Here is a 22,227-nt window from a genome sequence, read left to right as displayed (position 1 = left end):
ATTACACCGCTGCCGAAAAGAAAGCTGACACGGAAGGGTCAGCTAAATGGCAGGCATGCTTGTCTACACATTTTGTCCTTTGAACATGAAACCCAACACATCAGCACAATGTTTCCAAATGATAATCAGATGTTGCTTTCTGGAGCTGTATATCTCCCCACACAGTGGTGCAACACTGCTGTACCTAACCCCTGCTAATTACACTGGGCTCAGAAACAAGGGGGCTATACTAGAAAGTTTAATATACCCTGGATTATTTTTCTTGCCCACTATTTCTAATGGATCATAGATGCCTTTCTCCTTTACAGTAAATAATATTAGCGTTTTAACCCTGTACATAGATAGGTCACTCTTTCTAAATAAGTACTTATCAACGTCCAAGTGCTTTGAAGAAAATAAAGTCATTTATTGTCAAAGCATCCAACATACCCAGATAAACTATAAAGTTGAATAAAATCTTTTTAAGGGAAAAAAAGAAACACATAACTATGCAGACTTAATTTCACTGGCACAAAATTACACTTTGTATTAAAAGGAAATACATATTTACAGAATTGAGGACATTCTGCACTGAAGTCCATAATCATTTCATGATACATGCACTTCCCCCTTGGAAACTTAAATAGAGTCAAGTCCTTTGATTACTTTTTTTAAAGAACACAAACTGTCATCAAATGCAGAAAGCATTGCATCCTCCTTCCTTTTTTTACTTTATATCTAAAATAAAAATTTACCCTTACATATAATTATTACATCTAAACCATAAGTGCTTAATAATTTAAGTAGAAAGGTATGACAAATGCATCAATATGTTGCAATATATGACATTTTAAAAAATGTACTTTATTAGTTTTAAAGTTTTTTTATTTTTATTTATTTTTTTGGGAAAGTGAAAATGCGTGCATTCGAACAGAAGAAAGAAAGCAAGAAAAAATCCAACCCTTCCCCCGGGTGGTCTGGTATGTTGCAAGGTAAAGGCCCACACTTTCAAAAGCGACTAAGGATTTGGGGTGTTTGTTCAAACAGAAACACCTTCAAGAGGCCTGACTTTCAGAAAGTACTAGGCACTTCTGCCTTCTGAAAATCAAGGGCCAGATAGATCCTCCACTGATGTAAATTATCATAGCTCCATCCAGGACAATGAAGGCTGACCAATTTTGGCAAGTGGGGATCTGACCTTGGCATGTCAGGTGGGTTGCTAAAAAAAACCACACCCCCCCTCAAAAAAAAAAAAAAAACCTGAAGAAGAGCTCTGGGTAAGCTTAGGGTGACCAGATGTCCCCATTTTTTTCGGGCCAGTCCCAATAATCGGGGTTTCTTCTTGTATAGGAACCTATTCCCCCCCCCCTCCATTTTTCACACTTTCTATCTCGCTTACCTAGGGTGGCCAGATAGAAAGTGTGAAAAATGGAGGAGGGGGGGAATGTCTCTTGTCTCTCTCACCAGCAGCAGCGGGTCCCATCTCTGAAACACCCCAAATCAGCTTGGGAAACGTAGGCCCACTGGGATCCAGACCCCCCCCCCCCAGTGCCTGCCCAGCGAAGGGCCCAGGAGGGCCAGGGTGCGTTCGGCTCCCGGGAGGGTTGCACCGGGGCGGGGGGGTGTCACTCTACACCCGGGGGGCATTCAGTTGTGGGAGGTCATGTGCCGGGAGAGGTGGTGGCGCTCGCGGAAGGACTCGTTGCAGATGGGGCACTTGAGCTTCTCCTCGCGGCGGCGCTTGACCAGCGGCTCCAGGGCGTACTCCCGCTTGTGGTGGGAGCGCATGTGGTAGACCAGGTCGGAGGTCATGCGGAAGGAGGCGTTGCACTTGGCGCACCAGTTCTGGGCCGGCAGGCACAGCGAGGTGAAGGAGGGCGGCAGCAGGGTCAGGGCCGAGGGCAGCTGCAGCTGGAGCGGCCCGGCCGCCGCCGCCGCCGCCGCGCTCTTGGGCCAGAAGGCGGTGGCGTAGAGGAAGGGGCTCTGCTTGGGCGCCCCGCCGGCGCCGGGCAGCTCGGCGGCCAGCGGGTCGGCCGGGTAGAGGCGGGCGGCGGCGGCGGCCTCCGGGCAGGGCTCGCCCAGCTTCTGGGCCAGCCCGAGCGGCGCCACGTGGGGGAAGGCGGAGCGGGCCGGCTGGGAGAAGGCGCTTTTCCGCTCCTCCGCCTTGCCCAGCTGCGGCACCGTGGTGAAGGCGCTGCCCCGCGCCGGGCTGCCCCCGGAGAGCGGCCCGCCCGGCCGGGCGCCCAGCAGCGGGTCCCCGGCGCCCGCGGGCGAGGCGCGCTGCGGCGGCGGCTGCTCCGCCGCCGCCTCCTCCTCGCCGCCCTCGGCCTCCAGCCCGCGCGAGGCTTTCTTCACCTCCACGAAGGCGCTGCGCTTGGCCTCGCCCGTCTCCGGGCTGGGCGGCCCGAAGAGGCGGCCGCTCTCCTCCAGGCCGAAGTAGCTGCCCGCCGGCCGGTACTGCTGCTGCGGGGTGCACACCAGGTCCTCCTTGGGGGAGGAGGGCAAGCGGCCCCGGCCGGCCCCCTGGCCCCGCTCCTCGCCCGGCTCCTCCGGGTATTTCCGCTTGGCTTTGCTGCCCGCGCCGGCCTGGGGCGGCGGCGGGGCTGGGGGGCTGCGGCGCGGGGAGCCGCCGCCGCCGCCCCGGGAGTTCTCCAGCTCGCGGGCCAGGTTGTGGAAGTCCGTGGAGGGCTTGGCGTTGCTGTCCTGGGGGCTGGGGTAGTTCGGGTGGAGCGGCCCGCCGGGCTTGCAGTATTTGTTGGCCCCGGGCCCCAGGCTGGCCGCGGGCTCCTTGCCGCTGTCCTTGCCGCGCGGCTCCTCGGGCTCCGAGCTGGGCAGTCGCTTGGGGCAGCGGAACCGCAGGTGGGCCGCGTAGGGGAACTCGAACTGGAAACGCTGGCTGCACTCCAGGCAGGAGTACGGGGGCGACCCTGCACCGGGCAAACACACACACAACACACAACAACCACCGGTTAGTCGCCGCTCCGGGCCGCATCTTTGGGGGACTGGCCGAGAGCGGAGACTGGAGTCCCTTCCGTTCTCTGGGGCAGGGACCGGCTTCTGCTCTGTGTGCGGACAGGGCCTGGCAGCCCCGAGCCATCATTAGGGCCTCTAGGCTCCAGGAAAATAGTCCTATCCTAATTAATGACCCTTTATCCGGGTCACTTTCTGCTTTTGGGCCAGTGGGGTAGAAACGAACAGATTATAGCCCCTAATCTCCTCTTGCATTTCCAATATGTTTATAAGTGATGCTCTGGACTACCTAATTAACATAGGTTTAGTCAAGCTAATTTGCTCAGCTCAGTCCCCCACCTCGCCTCTCTCTAACCTGGATCTTCATCACAGGCGTCAAATAGCTTCTTGAAAACCAAACCAAAAAAATAACCCTACCCGGCTCTGTCTGGGAGATGCAGAATCCTGGCCTGGGCGCAGCACTTACCGTTCATCTTGCTGTGGGATCTGGCGGTGTTGAGCAACAGTAATTCCGTCAGTTCTTTCCCGTACCAAACTAGTAACTCCTCGTCTTTGGCAATCCTGCGAAGGGACCGATAAAACAATTGTCCATTTTTGATGTAAGCTTCTAGGTTCTGTTCTTCTTTATCTCTGGCTGACTGGACCAGACGGAGCCACATTAGACCTTCGGAGGAGCCATTTGCTGCTGAAGTGTCCACCTAGGTAAGGAAGGGAATGCAAGAAATTAGAGGAGAGCAAGTATTACCACACTCCTCACCCATCACAGACGTTTCACCAGGCTCCGGAAAGGACACACACTAGCGCTTGTCGGAAGTGTGCAAGTCTTGAAAAATACACGTGGCTTTTCTGGGCCACGGAATCCTGCCAGCTACTCTTTAAACATTGTAATGGATTTGTGCTAGCTAAGGGCAATGTGAATGCGGCCTGTTCTTCCGCCCCCCCCCCCAACTTTATAAAGGCACAATTACAGGGCCACATCTGCACAAAGTTTATGTGAAGTCAATAATGTAAAGAAATCTTCCAGGATTCCAAATGATTACGTCTCTCTGCTCTTTTGTGGGTGGGGAAAGATGTACAGAGAGAGCAGCAAGATTTGCTAAAAGAGGGAGGTTTGATAAAATCCATTAAAATGTTTTAAAAATTGAAACATCTGTTCGGTCTCTCTTAAATGCAACCATACGCAGCAGCTCTGGAAAGGCATCTACGAGCACGATCAACTGATTTTTTCAAAGGTTTTTGATGCATATGTAAATGACAGCTGATGACGGTTCAGTCCTGCTGGCTTTCATCACAGGAGTAGTCCCTCTGAAATCAGCGGGGTTACTGGTGTGGGGAAGGCGAGCAGAATTGGTATTAATCAATCGGCACAACCCAGCGATTAAAAAGGCAATTGGAAAACCTTTCCTGAAGTGGAAAATGTTAGTGAATTCAGTCCCCACCCTCCAAAAGTGCATCCTTGTGTCACCGCTGCTCGTTTGCAAAAGCAAAGAGAGAATTTAGTGCGTTTACATCTTGGAACCAAACCATCCTTACCCGGAATATGTAAGGGACGGTTCTCTTGTCAGTGGATTTAAGCGCTATGAAAGCGATGCTGTCATACAAAGAAGTGTGGCTGAGTACGCAAGGGCCGAAGATAGCATTTTCCGGGATATCGCAGGTGGTGTAAACGCTGGTGAAAATATCCGTCAAACATTGCTGGACTGCCTTGGCGTCTCCGTCCCATATACCCCTTTGAACGCCGGCGTCCTCCATCACTACAGGCGGAGAGAACGGGGGAAGGAGACGCGTTACATAACTTGTACTGGAGGCATGGGGTTTTTTTAATACAAAGTAAGAGTGTCATTGATTTTAGGGGAAAGTAAGGATGACAAACGTTCTACTTAATCGCGACTCCTAATTAATAATGTGAAAGCACCGGCAAGCCGCTCTCATCTGTGCAATATTTACAAAGTAAAGGTGTATTTAAATTAATGAAAGGAGGGGTTCGCGGAAGCTGTCGCGATGATTTATTTACGAGGAGACCCTAATCACCGGAACACAGAAGAGGTAGCTCTGTGCATTAGCCATACACGCGGAGGGGGCGGGGTGAGGGGGGAATCGGCATATTGATCCTCGAAAGCTAAAGCAACTTGGAGGAGTTGCACAAAAAGAAAAGCAGCTCAGGAGCTTCCATCCCAGCAGGATTCTGTAGAGCTGATGTGCTGGGTTTTTTCTTCTTCTAAAGAGAGGGCCAGTGCTCTGTTGCATGGTGTGACAGAAGAGCATAGCGAATGGATTTCAAGTGGACTGTCAATGTCACTGATTTCATGTCGGCTAACCTTTAGCTCTAGTCTACAAGAGGGAACGTATGTCTGCTCATTATCATAATCCACCACTTTCCCTCCGAGACTTTAATTAAAAGCAGCAAGCAGAGGTAATTATTTTTACCTCGACACGCTTATTTATGGATGAGGGTGAATCCCAGTTACCTTGTTCTACAAGGGGAGAGATTCAGTCAAATGTGACTTGTGAAGTGTACAGGTACTGTGTCTGAGCATCCCAGTCTCTGCCTGTGAATACCATTTGTGTAACGAGTTGTGAATTCTGGTTTTCCCATCTCTGACATTCCTTCCCTAAAACGCGACTGTTCCAGCGGGAAGTCTCTAACGGTGGGGCGTCCAGTTTTAAATCATCCTCGGGTTGGCTTTTCCCCAAAAGTACCGATCCTCTCCACGCCGGTTTACAAAGCCGAGAGAGAGAGAGATGAATAGCTTTTAACTGGTTGAGAATTCTGCCTCCATTTACAAATAGCTGCTTTCTAAGGGGCATCGATCGATATTATTTGTTTCTCTTTTTTTAAAAAAAAATTCTACCGGCAGATTGTACAAACCCCTTTTAAATGGCTTTCCCCACATATTTTAATAGATAACTGTGCCATCGAGTAACTTATTTCTTTAGAAGCCAGCGATGGAAGGGCCAGGAAATAGCGGATCCTAATTATTTATTGAAAACGGGTGATTATAGAATAATACTGTTACTGTCGCTTATTTAGCCTCCTGTGATTTATCATCCAATTAAGCGCTTCAATTCTAAAACTGATTTAAAAAAAAACAAAACAGCCAGACCATGCCTCCGAAACTGGCATTTCCCAACCATTTGCCCTAATCCGTGTCACATTTGTCTCTCACACAGAGCGAAATTAAACCCTCAAACGTGCAACTTCATTGATTATTCTACGGTGGCGAAAGACACCCCCACCCCCTTACCCGTTTCAGAGCGGTTTTAAAAGAGCATCAAATAACCCATTGCTTCTAGGATTTTTTTTTAACGTGCCTGTTTTCTCATCTCCTCTCATTCCCCTGCAGTTCAGTGTTATAGCCTCTCCCTCCCCCCGAGCTCCCTCCCTTGTTGGTTTATTTATTTAATGTCAAGTCCCTTTCCCACAAGCTTTTCATGGTAGTGGAGGTCGCAGCTCCAGTTGGCTCCAGTTGGAACGCAGTCATTTAAACGCAATTCTGTGTAACAATACTGGCAAACACTCCTCGGGACCCGCGGTCTAACACCAAGAATAACCGCCCCCCACCCCCAGGGGGACCACAGAGCTCTCTGCCTCGCTTCCCCCCTGTCGCCCCCACCGCTTAACAAAAACCAACCCCGTGGTCCTCTCTTTCTCCCTCGATCCCCTTCTTCAGAGCCAGGCGCACTCGCCAAAAGCAAAGCCACCTCCGAGTCATTGTCTCCCTGCACCGAGCGGAGCTCACTGTTCAACCCCCATCTATTTCTGCTCAAAACTCCTTTTCTTTGTAGCGATCTGGCTGGCGGTGTATCTCCCCCCGTCTTTTTTACTGCTAGAAAATAAGCCGGGGGAGAAGAAAAGAAACCAAACCCGAGCTCTCCCCCCCCCACACACACCCCCGCATGCATATTTACTTACCAGGAATCAGGTCAGAATATAATCCCAAACGCCAGGAAAGCAGAAAGTGGCCAAGGCTGAGCAGCGCTCCGTGTTCCCCCCAGTGTCTGTGGTATCAGTGTATTTCCATGGCAGTGGGAGAGGGTCGGGCTGCTGTCCTGGGTGCTCTGGGCAAAGAGGTGGAAGGAGAGAGACAGAGAGAGAGACAGAGAGAGAGAGCGCGAGCAGGAGCCAGAGTTGTACAGATGGACCCGATGCAGTGACTGACTGGCAGACAGACGCGCACTTTTTGTTTGCTGCACAGAATCTGCCCAATGACGCGTGACAGCCCACGTCCCCTCCCTTTAACTCTTTCGTGGGCTCGGCGCTCTCCCTGCCTGTCTCCCCTCCCTCTCCCCTTCCTGCTCGCTACCTGCAGGTGCTGCCCCCCCCCCACCACCTTTTCCTTGGGATCCCAGAGCCCGATGCTTTGAGAGCATCCTCCTAACGCGCTTTTTGCGGCCTACGGATAAAAGGGGAACCTTTTGTTTTAAAGGGGTGGCATGAAAAGCCCTGCATCAGGTTTTTTTTAAAATTTATGGTGACTTCTGTATGTGTGGGCAACACGAATTTCTAGCCAAACGGCAGCCTGGATCTCAGAAGAAGGAGGCCCATTCCCAGTGTAAGTCTCCTCTTCGAGGCTTTCACCGTGAGACTGCGCTCCCCTTACAGATGCTGATCCTGGTGGGGGCAAACGCCTCCATACTTGCTTTGATTAAGGGGAAGAATGTAAGCCCCTTCCTCAGTCGGCAGGTATCACTCTGCAGCTGTTAACTAGGCTAGGACGAAGTTTAACAGCAGGTTGGGTTGGGTGAGGGTGTATTTGGATCCGCCCGTGTTACTGTAGCCATTTTTATTTCATTGCTAAAACCCCCAGCGTATAAGAAATGATCCTGGCCCAAGAGCCACGCGTCTAGATGCACACAATCCATTTGCTCTGAAGATAGTCTTCACCTGTTTGCAAGTATCTCGCTGCATTTACAATCCACTCCCTGGCTTTGGGCCCCGGGTACACTTGCAGAATTTTTTCTCCTTTTGTTTATTCAGCAAAGATCCCTTTCTGGGGAGTTATCCTCTGGATCGTTAAAGCCCTGTGTGGAATTCCACCAACTATTAAACTTTGGGATCTAAAACGAGCGAGACAGGACTCTGACTTTCGGAAATGTTACTTTTCAGCCAACGGGGTTTGGTCTTACAATGCAAGGAAGAGCCTTGGCGCTGACTTGGCTTGCAAGTGTCTTTCCAGGTGATAGGCAATTCTGTTGTCTATTGCTGTTGTTTTTTCTTTAATTTTAGAAACCAAAAGCACCTCTTGCCCACAATAAGATGGGCTTGGCATTCAGTTTCCTCCAGCGTGAATTTACTCAGGGTCCTTCCCCTGGGAGACTCTCTCTTCTGATGCAAAGAGACCATGAAAGCTATATGTAATGTTTTTCTAAAATGAAATATAATAAATTTTCCCCCGTTTCGTCTGGGATATTTGGATGCTTCCTCGCTGCTTGGAACCTTTCTTCTTTAGCCCCGGAATAAACAAGTGGCTTTCCTCTGAATAAACACATTTTAGCAGTAAGGAATAGCAAGGGGGGGCGGTGTTAGACCAGGCTCTGCACGTCCGGAGGGGGTCTGAAAAGTTATGAGGCGAGGGTAGTGATAGCAATGGGGGGGTGGAGGGGTGTTCCTCTTCTGGCTTTATAGCAGTGTCGGAAGTTGACGCCTCAGGGTCTCCTTGGGTCACCTCAGGAAGGGGTTCTGCCCCGCTTGGGGCTCGCAGTGTGGCCGAGAACGCAGAAAAAGAAGGGACCAGGACAACTCCTCACCCACTGACCTGCGCCTCCCTGCATCCCTCGCAGCAGCGCAGGGAGAGCAGGATGGTTCTGATGGGACAGCGCCCTGCTTTGTCACTGACCTCTCAGCACTGGGGCGAGGAGACTCCCTGAGCTCTCTCTCACAAGGCTTTGTCCCGTCGGGAAACCAACCCAGATCCGCTTGGTACGACGCAGCCATAGGTGAAAGCCCCTGGGGGAAGTTAGAGAGAGAGAGAGAGAATGAAATTAGACTGCTTAACATGGACTGCTTTTCCCTCCCCCCTTCTCTCCCTTCAGGCCCCCTTTAGACCATTACCTTTGGTGATAATGTGCCTCGCCTGGAATAGACTCCCTGAGGGACTCTCGTCCAAGACACACTACATCCACTAGGTTCTGGTTGTGTTTAGCGGCCCCTCCTCTGACTAGTGACACCTAACTCTCCTGTCTTGGGTTATTTCCCACCCCCCTAATACAAAAGAACCCTGGAGAAGGGGGACCCGTAAAGCCTCATAAAGCCCCATCCAATAAGCCACTTTAAAATGAGAAGGGGAAAATCCACACAAAAAGGACCAGGCAGAACTAAAGCAAACTTGAAGGGCAACCGCAAGCCCCTGCTCCCTGCGCTAGGGTGAGACGGGGAAGGGAGGGTGCTTGAGGCGGGGTGGCCGCAGCAGCGAGAGGAATGGCCCTAGGTGTGAGCGGCTCGAGGCGAGGAACGGATTCCGCAGGGAACCGCAGTCCATAGAAAAGGCACCAGGGGGCTGCTTTCAAACGCCACCGACCCATATTGGCGTCTAAAGGCGAGGCTCGGACCTTAGCCAGCGGTTGTGGAGGCTGAGCCGTCCGGTGAAGCAGCCCGCCCTTTCACTGCCTAACCACTCTTTGGAGTCACATTATTGCTCTCCTTTCAGAAGCGGGTACAAACCCTTAACCCGTTGGCGAGCTTGCCTTTGCAAAGCTTTGGGAAAAGTTCCCAATAAGTTTTGTATTTTCACGTGTAAAGAAAAAGTCCTTCTGCATGGCCACTATACAGGTGGCTCCTTCAGAACAAAAACGGGCTGTTTACCAGTTCCTCACCGATCTCCATCCTTCCCAACACAGCGTAGATGAAAAGAAAGAGAGAAAAACACAGAGCGTTTCACAGGGGTGAATAGAAAGAGTTTGCAATCAGGGAGTTGGATAATGGTTTCAAATTCACTTATCCTCCCCACAATTACGATTTTTCTGACATTAGGATTAAAGGCTGCATATAACATGCTTTCAACATTTATCTTATTAATTCCACAAAACCCTTCCTCTCCTGGACCAGAGATTGACATAACATTAAAATTATGGGAGTAAACCCAATTTAGGCATTAATTCCTGCCTCTAAGATTTTTGTCCTGTGTTTTAAATGATGCTGTTCTTGCTTTGTTTGTTCTTGTTCTTGCTTGCTAAATTGTCCAAATGACCGTCATTAAGAGGGGAAAGAGAAAATGTACACGTTTTTATTTGCGAGAATTTTATGGGACCTCACGGTGCATAAACTAGTTTGAAATTGCTTCGACAGTATGAGTTACTGAAATTCCCTGACACTAAAGGGGGTTGGTAAGAGATCTGTGTGCATTTATCCAGCTTCGAATGCGACTGTAAAAGTGAAGCCCCGTCCACAGCTTCATCTAAGCCTCACAGAATAATAGTTGTATACCCATAACCGGTCCCTTTTGAAGTTTGTGTTTTCCATTAAAACATTAAAAACAAAGCCAGTCCCCTTTCCCTAACCCCCTCATCCCCTCCCTCCCCCCAAAAAAACCACTGTGCCTTTAGTTTTGTACACTATTTGGTACATTAGTCCAGAAAAAAGCCAAAATTAAGATTTTGATTTTTTTTTATTTAAGAGATGGCTATTTTTCTAAACTAGATGGAAAGAAGCTTCAAGATTACCGAGGTGGGGGAGCGCGCCTATGTTTCGTAGCAAAAATCCTAATGATTTCAATGGAAGCAGGATCGGGCCCAATTGCATAAGTGGGAGAAATTTGATCCAACCAAAATCATATGAGAGGTTAAATTCCCTTCGCACATCCTGCCATAGGGCATAACTTAAGTGTTACTATGAAGCTCAGCAGGTGAATTTTAAGTCCTAGTCAGTCATACAGACGGTGGGAGAGATCCTGTATTATTTACTGCAGCAAGTTTCTCATAAAGTCTAAATATGGCCTGCAAAAATTGGGTGGAGAAATTGCAGACACCCACTGTGAAGAATCATCAACATATAAAATGAACCAGGGCCTCTCAAGTAACATGCTAGAAAGATCTCTTTTAAAAGAAAGTTTGAATCCAGTATCTCAAATGAAACAGCACACAAGCAAAAATATGGAAATGCCTCATTTACAGAAACACTTTTTAGTCGAGCTCCCCTTGGTCACCAAGCTCAGTTTATTTCAAACTTTGTAATTAGCACCAGGCTAGTATGTATGGCAAAACATACGAGTTGCATAAAAGCAGACATGATTTTTAGTCTACAGAAGCAACTTGGTTTTCTTAGAGAAGAGATCTAAGATGACGCTACCCTGAAAGCTTCTTTTAAAGGGGTGGAGTAAAAATGAACGACATAGATTGTCCCTGCAAGGACAAATTTTATTCACTTTACTCAGTCGAGTAATCCCTGAGAATGAAGGTAGCCGAATTTGGCCTTATGTTAAATAGACATTAGTGAAATAAGAAGAAGATTCTCAAAACAGTATTGTAAGTATTATGCTGCGACTCAGGTGAGAGCAATTACAACTTGTATTGACAAAGAACTGTATTGACAATGCAAGGGGATCACCTCCATTTTAAAAAAGGTAGGTAAAGAATCCCACGTGTATATACAAAAATCAGCGTTTAGATTTTCACAGTACAAATTCTTTGCTGTGAATTGTCTTCAAATGTTCTCATTTTAGCAGCATTCAAGGCAACCCAGCTCTAGTCTGGCTGTGTGCTGAGTAGGTAATCATCGCTGAGTCTACGTACGACTCTGACACTGAAAAGGCTACATTCAATAGCCTGTGTTTTAATCTACTGCCACAGAAGAAGAGCTTTTACGGAGCCTATTAGGGAGTGGGAGGCTCCATAAGGCCCTATAGTAAAACCGGGACAGCTAGAATAGGTCAAATCAAAAGTAGTTTTAGTGTAGTTCAGTTGTAAATCTATACTCATGACTTCAAATGCATGCAGCTTATACTGTACACACGTATGTGTGCAGAGGACATACCTAAATCTATGTGTGCATGTCTGGGTCGGAGTGACTATATTCAGGTAATCTGGTGCATTTCAGTAACAGCTTTCAAGGAAACACTCTGAAACGTCCAGTTTATCCTGCTGTACTCTACACCAAGAGTTGATTATCTTTGTTTCCGCAGTTAGGCGGTCATGAGAAAATGATCAGGGGAAGGTCATCAGTTCAGAACACTGAAAAGCAACCCCATCACAACGAATGGTGAGTAAGCATCACTCCTGCTAGAAATTGTCGGGGCTCCTGTGAGTAAGGCTTACTGGTGTTTTTAAGGCCCGGCTTGACAGAGCCCTGGCTGGGATGATTTAGTTGGGGATTGGTCCTGCTTTGAGCAGGGGGTTGGACTAGATGACCAACCCGAGTCTTCTATGATTCAAACCAAGCCCTTCCCAAATTCCTCACTGTAAAATGGCCCGCTGCGAGGGGTAGATATTGAAGAGGGCAAGGAGAAGCACTAAAGGAGGATGAAATGTTTGAATAAGAAAACGGTAGTATCCTTTTAAATGAACAGTATGCCAAGCTTTTTATACTCAGCATATTAAGATGTAAACTACAGAAGCACTGGCTACTTAAACTGATGGTTTAGGTTACATGATTGGGAATCAGTGTCTTTTTGTAGTGCACTGGCGCAACAATAATCATTCATAAATATTTACCTGGGGCTGATCCTGCAGTCCCTACACAGATGAAAGTCCCACTCGTAAAGAGTAGTATCTATAGCACATTTCATCGCATAATCTTGTTTCGGGACCTTAGGAAGGTAGGTAGGTAGGTAGCATTGTCGCCATTTTACAAAGGGGGAAACTGAGTCACGGAGAGACATCATGTGACTTGAACAAGCTCACTCAGCAAGGCAATAGCCGTGGCAGAGCAGAAAAACAACGCAAGTCTATTGACTCCCAGTCCCCTGCATTAACCACCAAACCACACTGCTCAGAAAAGTTTTCCCTTCCACGGTGTTTTTTCTATGCTCACCAAGGGATCTGAGGAATGAAGTAAAAGGGGATGTTGGTGTCTAATAAAAAACACCTTGTGTGCGTTTGCAGTGGAAATTGATTTTGGTTAATTGTAAAGATGACTTTGGGTTCTTTGAAGTGCTCTTCTAAGTCCAGGTAGTGATAAGGGTAAGATTTACACAGATGACCTGGAATCAGTTAAAAACACGTTGACAAGATTCGTCAAAAATACAAATGAAGAAGATCTGAAAACCACCCCCACAAATAACACAATCTTTGCTAAAGCTGAGAAGAGATAGAGAGGCTCATTTGACCCCTGATGTTTTAGAAAGAGTCAAGAAACTCCACATTGGCATAGTCTAAATTCTAATAAATTAGCTTATACTGCACAGAAACTATAGTCCCCCAGGTATGTTTCGGAGATGGGGAATGGTCAGGTGTGGGTACTGGCGTGGTAGTCCTTTTGGGTTTGTCTAGACTAATTTGTGGGCCTGTTTATACTCGAATTAATTGAGTGCTAATTAACTCGAATGAACTAACAAACGTCTTGATGAGTCCGTGAAGGGGAAGTGCTGATTCGATAGCTAAAAAGTACACCGCTGTGGTCAGTTTCATGGACCTCCCCTAGTCAAAGAGACCCGACTCCATTAGAATCTGTCCTCCTGCAATGTGAGGCCAGTATTGTTTTACCTTGGTGCTCACCCACCTTCCAAAATATCTGAGTGCTATAAAGATGCGCGGGCGCACACACACACAGAGAGTATGTGTATTCTTCAGATTTGTCCACACGTGGGGAGAATCAAGATGCGGAATATATATTACTTAATATTGAAAGAAATGTGGGTGTGTCCATATAAACGCTCCCCCTCGGATTGATTTCAGGCTCATGTTATTTTAGTCCGAAGGTAGGTAAAAGAGTGGGCGGTCAGCGGAATGAGCTGCGAAGTAGCAGTGAGAACAGAGTGCTGGAACAGGTCTAGTGCTCTTCCTTCACTGTCTCCCTCTCTCGCCACAAAGGGGGGGATGTACAGAACCAGCGAGACATTTGCACTCGCGCCTCCGAGGGAGACTTCAACCACTACCTCACTGAGGTTCAGGCGTCACAGTTTGTGCGTGAGGCGACGAAGGTGAGAGCCCCACTATCTGCGGAGATTTGCAAGTCAAAGCCAGCGTGAAGAGCATCCTTCACCCGATCGTATTCTTAGCTACAGTTAGGGAGAAATCAGCGTTCTGTTGCTATTATTGGAAGCCTCAAGCTTGCATTCAGGATTGCCTTCTTCAGCTAGGGAATCAGTCATGTGACTATTTTTCACACCACATGAAAAATGTGCCATTCACAAGAAAGAGGATTTTTTTTTTTTACAGTAGCCAATGTCAAATAGCCAGCCCCTTATTCTGATTGGCTGAAATTTAGGTTTTGATGGGATTTTGGGAATCTCAGTTCCTAATCAGCTAGTTGGCATGAGTGTTTTAGTTCCCACTCCGGCTGATTTATTGCCCTTTGTCCCTATAAAGTACTAATCGACAGACCCCCAGCTTTTAAGGAAGCAGGAAAAAGTCCCACGCTACATATTGTCTCAGTTGTTACTGTAATGATCACACAAGCCACTTCTCAGCTCCTTTGCTGGGCAAGCCATCTCCTTCCTTTTGTCAGATCACGTGTTGTTCCCTATATGTGCGATTCCCTACCTCTGGCATCTCAGTGACAGCCTGAATGCAAAGCTAAATCCGAATGGAAACTCTATGCCGGGTTTTCAAGATTTGGGAAGTTCTATCTGGCACATTTACAGCGAGAAACTCCCGTCAAAGATTAGAACAAGTGAAGGATGGTATTCAGATAACCCAGTAAGGCTTTTGATCCTGCTTGTTTGACTCATAATTAATGTTAAATCTTCGCGGGAGGGGGAGGGTATTCCTAAATCGTGGGGACACTGGTAGGATATTTAATAATAAATTCAAACGACAATTGGGCAATAAAGTGGAACTAAACGGGACTGATTTGCTAAATAATATAGCTGGGAGCAAAAGAACAGCGACAGGGCACTGGATTGCTGAAATGAGCACATTATTATTAATGACTAATTGTCATATGCATTAACCTTTATTTAATATCATATCAGGCACTGGTATGGGAAATGGACAATATGTGTCTATAGGGAGTAAATACACACATCCACATCAATACACATAAACATACATTCATATATATATATATATATATATATATATATACAGTAATTAATAGAAAGTGAAATCATAATAATAGGGTGTGTTCTTACTCATAGGAAGGAAAAAGTAGTTGAAATAGGTAAAAGAAGAATTATCAGGAGCTTCCCTAAGATTTTGCTCTGCCATATTAGAGGCAGAGCAGAAAAATAAGTCTGTGTAAAGTGAAATGGATTATTTTCTCTAATGTAGTTTGTTCACCTAAAAATTACTTATCCTTTAAAAAAGTCACATTCAATTAAAGATTTTTCTTCAATGTAAAGTTACCATGGGGATGAGTATGATAGGCAAGCTAGATAGATAGGCAGGTAATCCATCCTTAGCCATGTCAAATAATGCTCCCCCACCCCCAGATTCGTTAGAATCAGATCAATTTACTGCATACAAACTTGTAGTAAAAAGTTCTTTCTTCATAGATTAATAGATTTTAAAGTCAGAAGGGACCACTATGATCACCTATTCTGATCTCCTGCATAACATAGGCTATGGAATTTCTCCCATTTATTCCTGCATTCCCAGTTGAGATAGGGCATATCTTTCATACCTGGTCCTGAAAGGCCTTCTCTGCTCCACCTATATTTCAGGAAGGAGGCGGAAAAGATGCTTTTGATTCCCCACTTCCAAATGGTAAATGCTGCCTCAAATCTTGCTGCTTCTCTTTTCATTGGGGTGAGAATAACGGAGGCCTGAGGAAGTATCCTTTTCCAAAATATGCACCCATCAATCATGTCTATGCATTTTTATAATGAACTACACTAATCAAATAAAAATAACCACTGGGAAAAGTCTAAACCCAGAGAAGAAACTCACCTCAACCATACTTTTTACTTATACTAGGCCTGAGGGAACATATAAGCTTTTCAGGGTTTGTTGGAAGTACATAGGAAGGAAGCTCTAGATCAAGGCCCTGCCACTTGGTTATGTCCTGCCTTCATCTGCTATCATTCAAATCTGGGGACTTTTAGGTAGGGTAGCTCAGCTGATCTCAAATACTGCGGAGGGCTAAGGAAATAGGCGGTATCTAAAATAACCAGGACACAAACAATATAAGGCTTTATCAAGTAAAATCAAGTGAAGTGAATCCAGAAACAAATTGGTTGCCAGAGCAGTTTATGGAACACAGGTGTAACGTGATCCACACGTCACACCCCGCTAAGTAAATGGACTGTTTCATTCCGCTGCAGCTGAAGTTTCTGAATGCTCCTTGAGGGAATCTCCATGGAGAAGAAATTACAGCAGCATCTAATTTGGAGGTACAATAGACATGGATAACTTTATTTGGTCACAACCTCTTGGATACAGTGGGAAACGACTCTTCAGGCTTTTGGTGCTACCTGAGAAACCCAGAAGCAACCAGAAGTTCAAAAGGACTCGTAGAATTTAGAACCACCAACCCCTATAATAGAGGAAACAGACCTTACATGTTCCACTTCTTCTGGATGTCTCCCCTCACCCGATTGGCATCACATCCATCTTGTTTTGAGTTTTGCCTCAGGCATCTCAGTCTCATCTAAATCCCTGTCTTAGTTAAGCACTGGGTAAGCAAACATGCTCCACTGTCCAGCTCTTATAAAAATGAGATGGAGAGAGCAGTTCATCAAAATCCTCATAACACCGTAGCCAAACCCTTTCAGTCTGTCTGACAGCAGTCTCGTGTATACTTCTCTGTTTCATGGGAGTGGGAAGCATGTCTGAGAGATGTAGGTGTCCCACAGAGAAGCGAGCGGTGTCCTTGATGTCTGCTTTAATGGGGGTGGTTTGGATGATGGCTAAGGCATTGACATGGTATCCCAGATGTCTTATCAAAGGAAGAGATCTCTTGTTTAGATTGGTGTCTCACAGTGAGGGGAATAGTCTTTCTCAAAGGCATGGTCATCACTTGGGGGAGTGCATAAAGTTGAGGTAAGTATCTCAGGGACAGAGTACACAGTAGATGAGCCCATAAAATGGATGGGTACATCTTGGAAGAAAGTGACTTGAGACAAAATACCACACAGTCCTCCATGTATTTGTTAAGTACTTATAGCCGTGCATCACCTGGGCCTTAGGGAAACATTACCAGTAAGCAAGTGGCCATTTAAATATCCCCCAGTATATTGATAAGCACTTCACCAACATGTGTGTAGAGGAATTATTTCAGTGAACAAACACTTACTGACCAGTTCCACACACAGTTATGGACATGTTTTAAGTAGTACCTCCAATGCTTTTCTTGAATTTGATGCCTTGCTGAAGGACTAGTCCCACTACACAGTCTCCTCACCCTTTTCTCAACTCAACTCCAAGACAAGTCCCACATTTCCATTCCTTTTATATTTCCCTTCCCCGCATTAGCCACCATTCTGCTATATAGGTCAATGATATTTGGAAAGATTTCCCAAATTTTCATTTGAAAAACCATGACTCTAAAGTTTACTCTCCACAGACTCAGACTTTTGCTATAACTCACTCCCACAAAGATAAAACAATCTCTGTCCCAACAACAAAAACCTAAGGCACCTTAGATACCTCATACAGGTTTATTAAAGCCCTCTCTACTCCAATGTACAGAAAATTACAAAGAAAGATCTAAACCATAGGCACCTTCTCCTTTCCTCTCTGCTATTTCTCCAGCCCCCAACTGCGCTTGACCTTCCGATGAAACGCTTCCAGCATGCTTCAGACTTGAGAAAAGCGTAGCAAGTGCTCAGGAACTATTTAGATCTACAAAAATTTATATTCTCCAAAGCATTCAATAAATAATTGTGACATGACTGGAAAATGCGTTTACCAAACGTTTATTAATTGTGATCTTAAAAGGATTGGGGGAAAATGTCAGACTGAGATTTTCAGAAGTGATTTATTATTCTGGGTGTGGAACAGTTTGAATTTTCAGCAAATGCTAAACATCTGCCTTCTGAAAATCAAGTACCTTTAACATGTGTCAAAAATGGCTACCAAAATTTAAGGAATCCAAAATCACTAGTTTTCTTTTGAAAATCTGTTCCTAGGATGTTTACCTGGTAGAAATGCTAAGGACAGTTTGAGAAATGTGAAAAAAAAATCCCTGGCTTGTTAATTGCTTTAAAAATGCTAAACAAGAATTTATATTTTGATATGGGGAATGCCTCCACAATGGAGTAGTATGTAAGGTAATGAGTGTGGGAGGAGTTGAAGGGGAAGTGCCTCTAAGGCCAGAGTCTATGCTAAATCCTGCTGTGTCTAAAGGTCCATCTGCCCTAGAAACACAATGACCTCAAGGTCCCTGGTTACATCATCGCCAATCATTGCTAAAAGCATGTAATATAGATGGGACCTTTACCATGACCAAGGACCATGTTCCTTCACTGTCTTTTGTGCAATTTGGGGACACAGGTAATGTCTTCAGTGCTTAGATACAAGTGATGAGCATGTAGAAACAGTAAAACCATAGATAGATAGATAGATAGATAGATAGATTAAATAGAGGGGGTATATGGAGATAGATAGGTAGGTAGATAGGTAGATAAAAGAAATTGAGTCATGCTTTAAGGATGTAAGTACCTAGCTGTGTGTAGTCAGAACACTGAGAGAGCTGTGTCGGTCAGAAGCACTGGGCTTTGGTCTAAATTTGGTCCCATTGAAGATGACAGTAAAACTCCCATTGACTCCAGCGGGAGCAGAGTGAGGCCAACGCTGAGTTCTTTTGAAAATCTCGCCCATAGTGTAGGTGTGTTCTACAGCCAGGGAGGGGAGGCCACCAGCAGCCTGACCCAAAAGTCTCCTTGAGCAAAGCCTGGTGGCCACCCTGCATTGCGTGGCTTATTAGGATGCCACCATCAGAATCTCCCAGCGTGGATTTATAACCGTGTAATCTTCAGGTCCGCATCCCAGCCCACCTAGGGGATGAGCTTGAATTCTGAACATATTTTGATCCACCATTATGACACCACAGCCTGTTAGCTAGCAATTAACTTTCCCTCCCACCACAGCCTTAAGAGCTGATGCAGCTGCTTCAGTGAGTGAGAATTCCTGAAGTTTTCAGGCGTTTGCTCAACTTTGGGAGAAAAGACGGGGGGAGGGGAAAGATGCGGGGTTTTCCAGCCCTGGCTCTGCTAGAGCAAGTTGACACAGGGTGTGAAGGAGCCTGAAACGTAAAGAGATTTATTTTCTCTAGTCATAAATCTCATCCCGTTGTGCCTCTGACCAACCAAGCATGATAAAGTCCTTTTCCATAAAGTATTCAGTATTAAAGCCACAAAGCTCACCCAATCAGTAGCCATCTGCTTCTACCATAACTGCTGCTCCAGAAGCAGGGAAAAGCAGCCAGGAAAGAAAAGGCACCAGTGTTAGGGCTCCGGGACAAATGAGGAGGCGCTGAATAGCAGTTGAAACCTTTAGTTTGCCTTGTGTATCTGTATCTATAGAGACAGAGAAAGAAAGGAAGCATTATATTGATACAACAATTGTAAAACAAAAAAAGGAAGAGGCATCTAAAGGGCAATATAGCATGCATCAGAGGGCCCCACACAAAAGGGGTGCTAACAGATTTATAGAAACCTTTAATTGGTTTTCAATTGAAACATACAGAGGGTGAGGGGAACCTGTGAAGAGCGGCGAAATGTCCTGCATTCGTCTTCTGTATAAGTGAACGATTTAATGTGTCCAAATAATTTTAACGGGTCCCCCCTCCACGCCCCCCAAAGCGGCCCTGCCTGATTGAGAATGCTTTTCCTCCTTGATTGCCCAAAATAGCCAAACTCCAGCAGAAAAACCGCTTTCAACTTGATCACCAGCTGATTTACAATGAAGATTGTTTTTATTTTTTTAAAAAAAAAGGAAGTTTAATCAGGGTCCAGAGAATTGTTAAAAGTGGCTCTCCGTATTTTGACTGGAGAAATGCATACTGCGTTAGTGGCAATTGTCAAAAAGGAGAGAGGAACAATGTGCAGTTCCCTGAGCTACACACTCACCCTGGTTGGTTTAATAATGCGACCCCGGCACAGTATTAATCTGATGCCAACAATTAACGGTGACAATGTTGTTTAACTCAGTTCTGCCCTTCGTAGCAAGCAAGTACATGAGACTCCCCAGCTTCTTGCAGAATTCTGGACGCTAGTTCCCTCCATCTAGTCATCTGTTATTTCGACCTTCCATTATCTTCGTTGGTACCCTAATTAATAAAAATCAAAGGCAATGGTGCATATTACGATTATGAGAGAATAGAAGACGGTTTTGAATAAAGCCGTAGACGTGTGTGTGTGTGCTGGGAGGGCGGGGTGGGGGGAGAGATTCATTTAACAACACGATGGAGAAATCTCAAGCAGTGCGCTAACCAGCCCTTCGTTGGGCAAATCCCAACTCGTTGGGATTACACGGGCCAGTTTGTTTCACCTATTGGGCAACCCAGAATCGCCCGTGCAACCATTCAGCCAAACACCGTGTCAAGCGCCGAATTAGGTCACTTCACTCAGAAGGCTTTGGAAAATGATCAGCTAAATGAAAACAAGTCGTGCCCGCGGCACCATGTTTAGTCAGGAGCGACCCCTCCCCAGCACGCATCCACCACTCCCAGGTAATTACAGGATTAATGATTGTGTTATCTGATTCCATAACAGAACTGTGTTTGGTTGAAATACACATCATATTACGTTAATGGCCTCTCACCGCGCTCCCCCTGTGTTTGCAGCTGAGCATTTCTCTAACCAGGCTAAAATCAGACTGAAAAGACCCCAGTCACATCAAAGGTAGAAGGTCAGAAATGGCATTTGTCCGTGTAAGGGATTAATAGAGGCATTGTATAATGCTGTTTTTCAGAATTACTCTCGGGATTAAGAAGCAGATATGGCAAGGGGACATATTTTGTATTCACTATCCATTTTGATTAATGTTTACTGGAGGATTTGGGGGCGAATACTTACTGAACTGGCCCTGGTACTTGGGTGAAAGCAGCGCAAGGAAAGTTTTATTTATTTTTAGCTGAGCCCTGCTAGGGCAGGACAGTAAGTGGAGTGGGAATCCAGCGACTGATAGGAGAAAGAATACTCTCGCTGGTCTGATCTGCGGTGCTTTCCCTCTTAATTAACGTGGGACTTTCCAAAAGTTGCATTCAAACACTGGGATGGAGAATAAAAGGGGGAAGCGTTCACTTGAAATAGGAGAGGCACACGGGGAGACAACTTCTCTGGCAGTGCTGCTTTGTGCATGTGTGTGTGTCTTGTCGCCATCTCAGATTGCCCTCAGTAATAAACCCTTCATGCCCACGTACCTTTCCCCCAGGGTTTCCGCCCAGGGGCTAGCAAGATTATTTTCAGCAGAGGATCTCCACTGCCTTTTGGAATTGAGCTCCACACCCAAAGCAAGAACAACCGCAAACCTATGGCAGGCCTACAAGAAAGAATCCCCTGGATGTAACCTCTTCTCCTCTGGCTCTCAGTATCGGTCTCTCGTCCGCACTGAGGTCCGGATGGAACGGACTGAGCCCAATCGCGAAGGAGAGCGGAGTGCATGGCACACGTGTCTTCATTCGCAGCCCCATTGTGGCTGGAAGCCCAAGTCCCTCCCCGTTCGGAGGAGAGAGAAGGGACTGGGGGAAGGAGGGGGAGATGTTTCTCCTATTAGGTCATCTGGTCCACCCGCTTGCCAAGGCAGGAGTGTTGTCTCCTCGATAATGTCTAAAGAAAGCTGGAGGAATATAATGAAAGAGAGAGGGGTGTGTGTGTGTGTGCAGGAGAAAGAAAGAAAGAAAGAAAGAAAGAAAGAAAGAAAGAAAGAAAGAAAGAAAGAAAGAAGAGTGGAGAAGGAGGAGAGCCGCCCTGGTGCTGCAGGGGGAGCCGGGGAGCCAGGGACCCCAGCCTCTCTCAGGACGCTCTGAAGGGAGGAGGGAAGCGGATCCCCCAGCTATCTGCCCATCCCTGGAGCGGGCAGAGGCGTCAGCCCGCAGCGCCGGGAGCCCTGCCGCCACCACCGCCCTCCCTGGCAGATGTCCCCGCTTACCTCGCGCGCCGCCGCCCGCTCCCGGGGCGGGGACCCGGCTCCTGCCCCCGCAGCCGGGCAGGGCGCTCGGGGGCCGGGGCTGCGGGTGGAGCCGCCATCCGGAGCCGCCTGGTCCGCAGGGAAGGACGGGATGGGCAGGAGCCGGAGGGAGGC

General features: G+C 46.8%; 1 protein-coding gene and 1 long non-coding RNA gene across 4 annotated transcripts; both read right to left on the bottom strand.

Annotated features, from left to right (window-relative positions):
• Positions 1–479: 479 nt before the first annotated feature.
• PRDM8 (PR/SET domain 8) lies at positions 480–7,193 on the bottom strand. Of its 3 annotated transcripts, none has more exons than XM_084625791.1 (4): positions 6,863–7,193; positions 4,483–4,703; positions 3,416–3,647; positions 480–2,906 (listed from the first exon to the last, which is right to left on the bottom strand). In XM_084625791.1, exons 2-4 carry the CDS (start codon positions 4,699–4,701, stop codon positions 1,627–1,629), a joined length of 1,731 nt encoding a protein of 576 aa, XP_084481917.1. In that variant the 5' UTR covers positions 4,702–4,703; positions 6,863–7,193; the 3' UTR covers positions 480–1,626. The 3 variants fall into 3 exon arrangements, with proteins under 3 accessions (XP_084481917.1, XP_084481918.1, XP_084481919.1); XM_084625792.1 differs by lacking the exon at positions 6,863–7,193 and adding an exon at positions 5,418–5,546; XM_084625793.1 differs by lacking the exon at positions 4,483–4,703.
• Positions 7,194–8,155: 962 nt separating this feature from the next.
• On the bottom strand, positions 8,156–21,514 carry LOC311520275. Its single transcript, XR_014711538.1, has 4 exons — positions 21,347–21,514; positions 20,052–20,251; positions 19,347–19,499; positions 8,156–8,896 (listed from the first exon to the last, which is right to left on the bottom strand). It is a non-coding gene; the product is annotated as an uncharacterized lncRNA (long non-coding RNA).
• Between the last annotated feature and the right edge of the window lie 713 nt (positions 21,515–22,227).

Source organism: Lepidochelys olivacea, assembly GCF_965140295.1.
Source record: "Lepidochelys olivacea isolate rLepOli2 genome assembly, chromosome: 4".
NCBI lineage: Eukaryota > Metazoa > Chordata > Testudines > Cheloniidae > Lepidochelys > Lepidochelys olivacea.
Note: the sequence above shows the minus strand (reverse complement) of the source record. Positions and strands in the feature narration are given on the sequence as shown.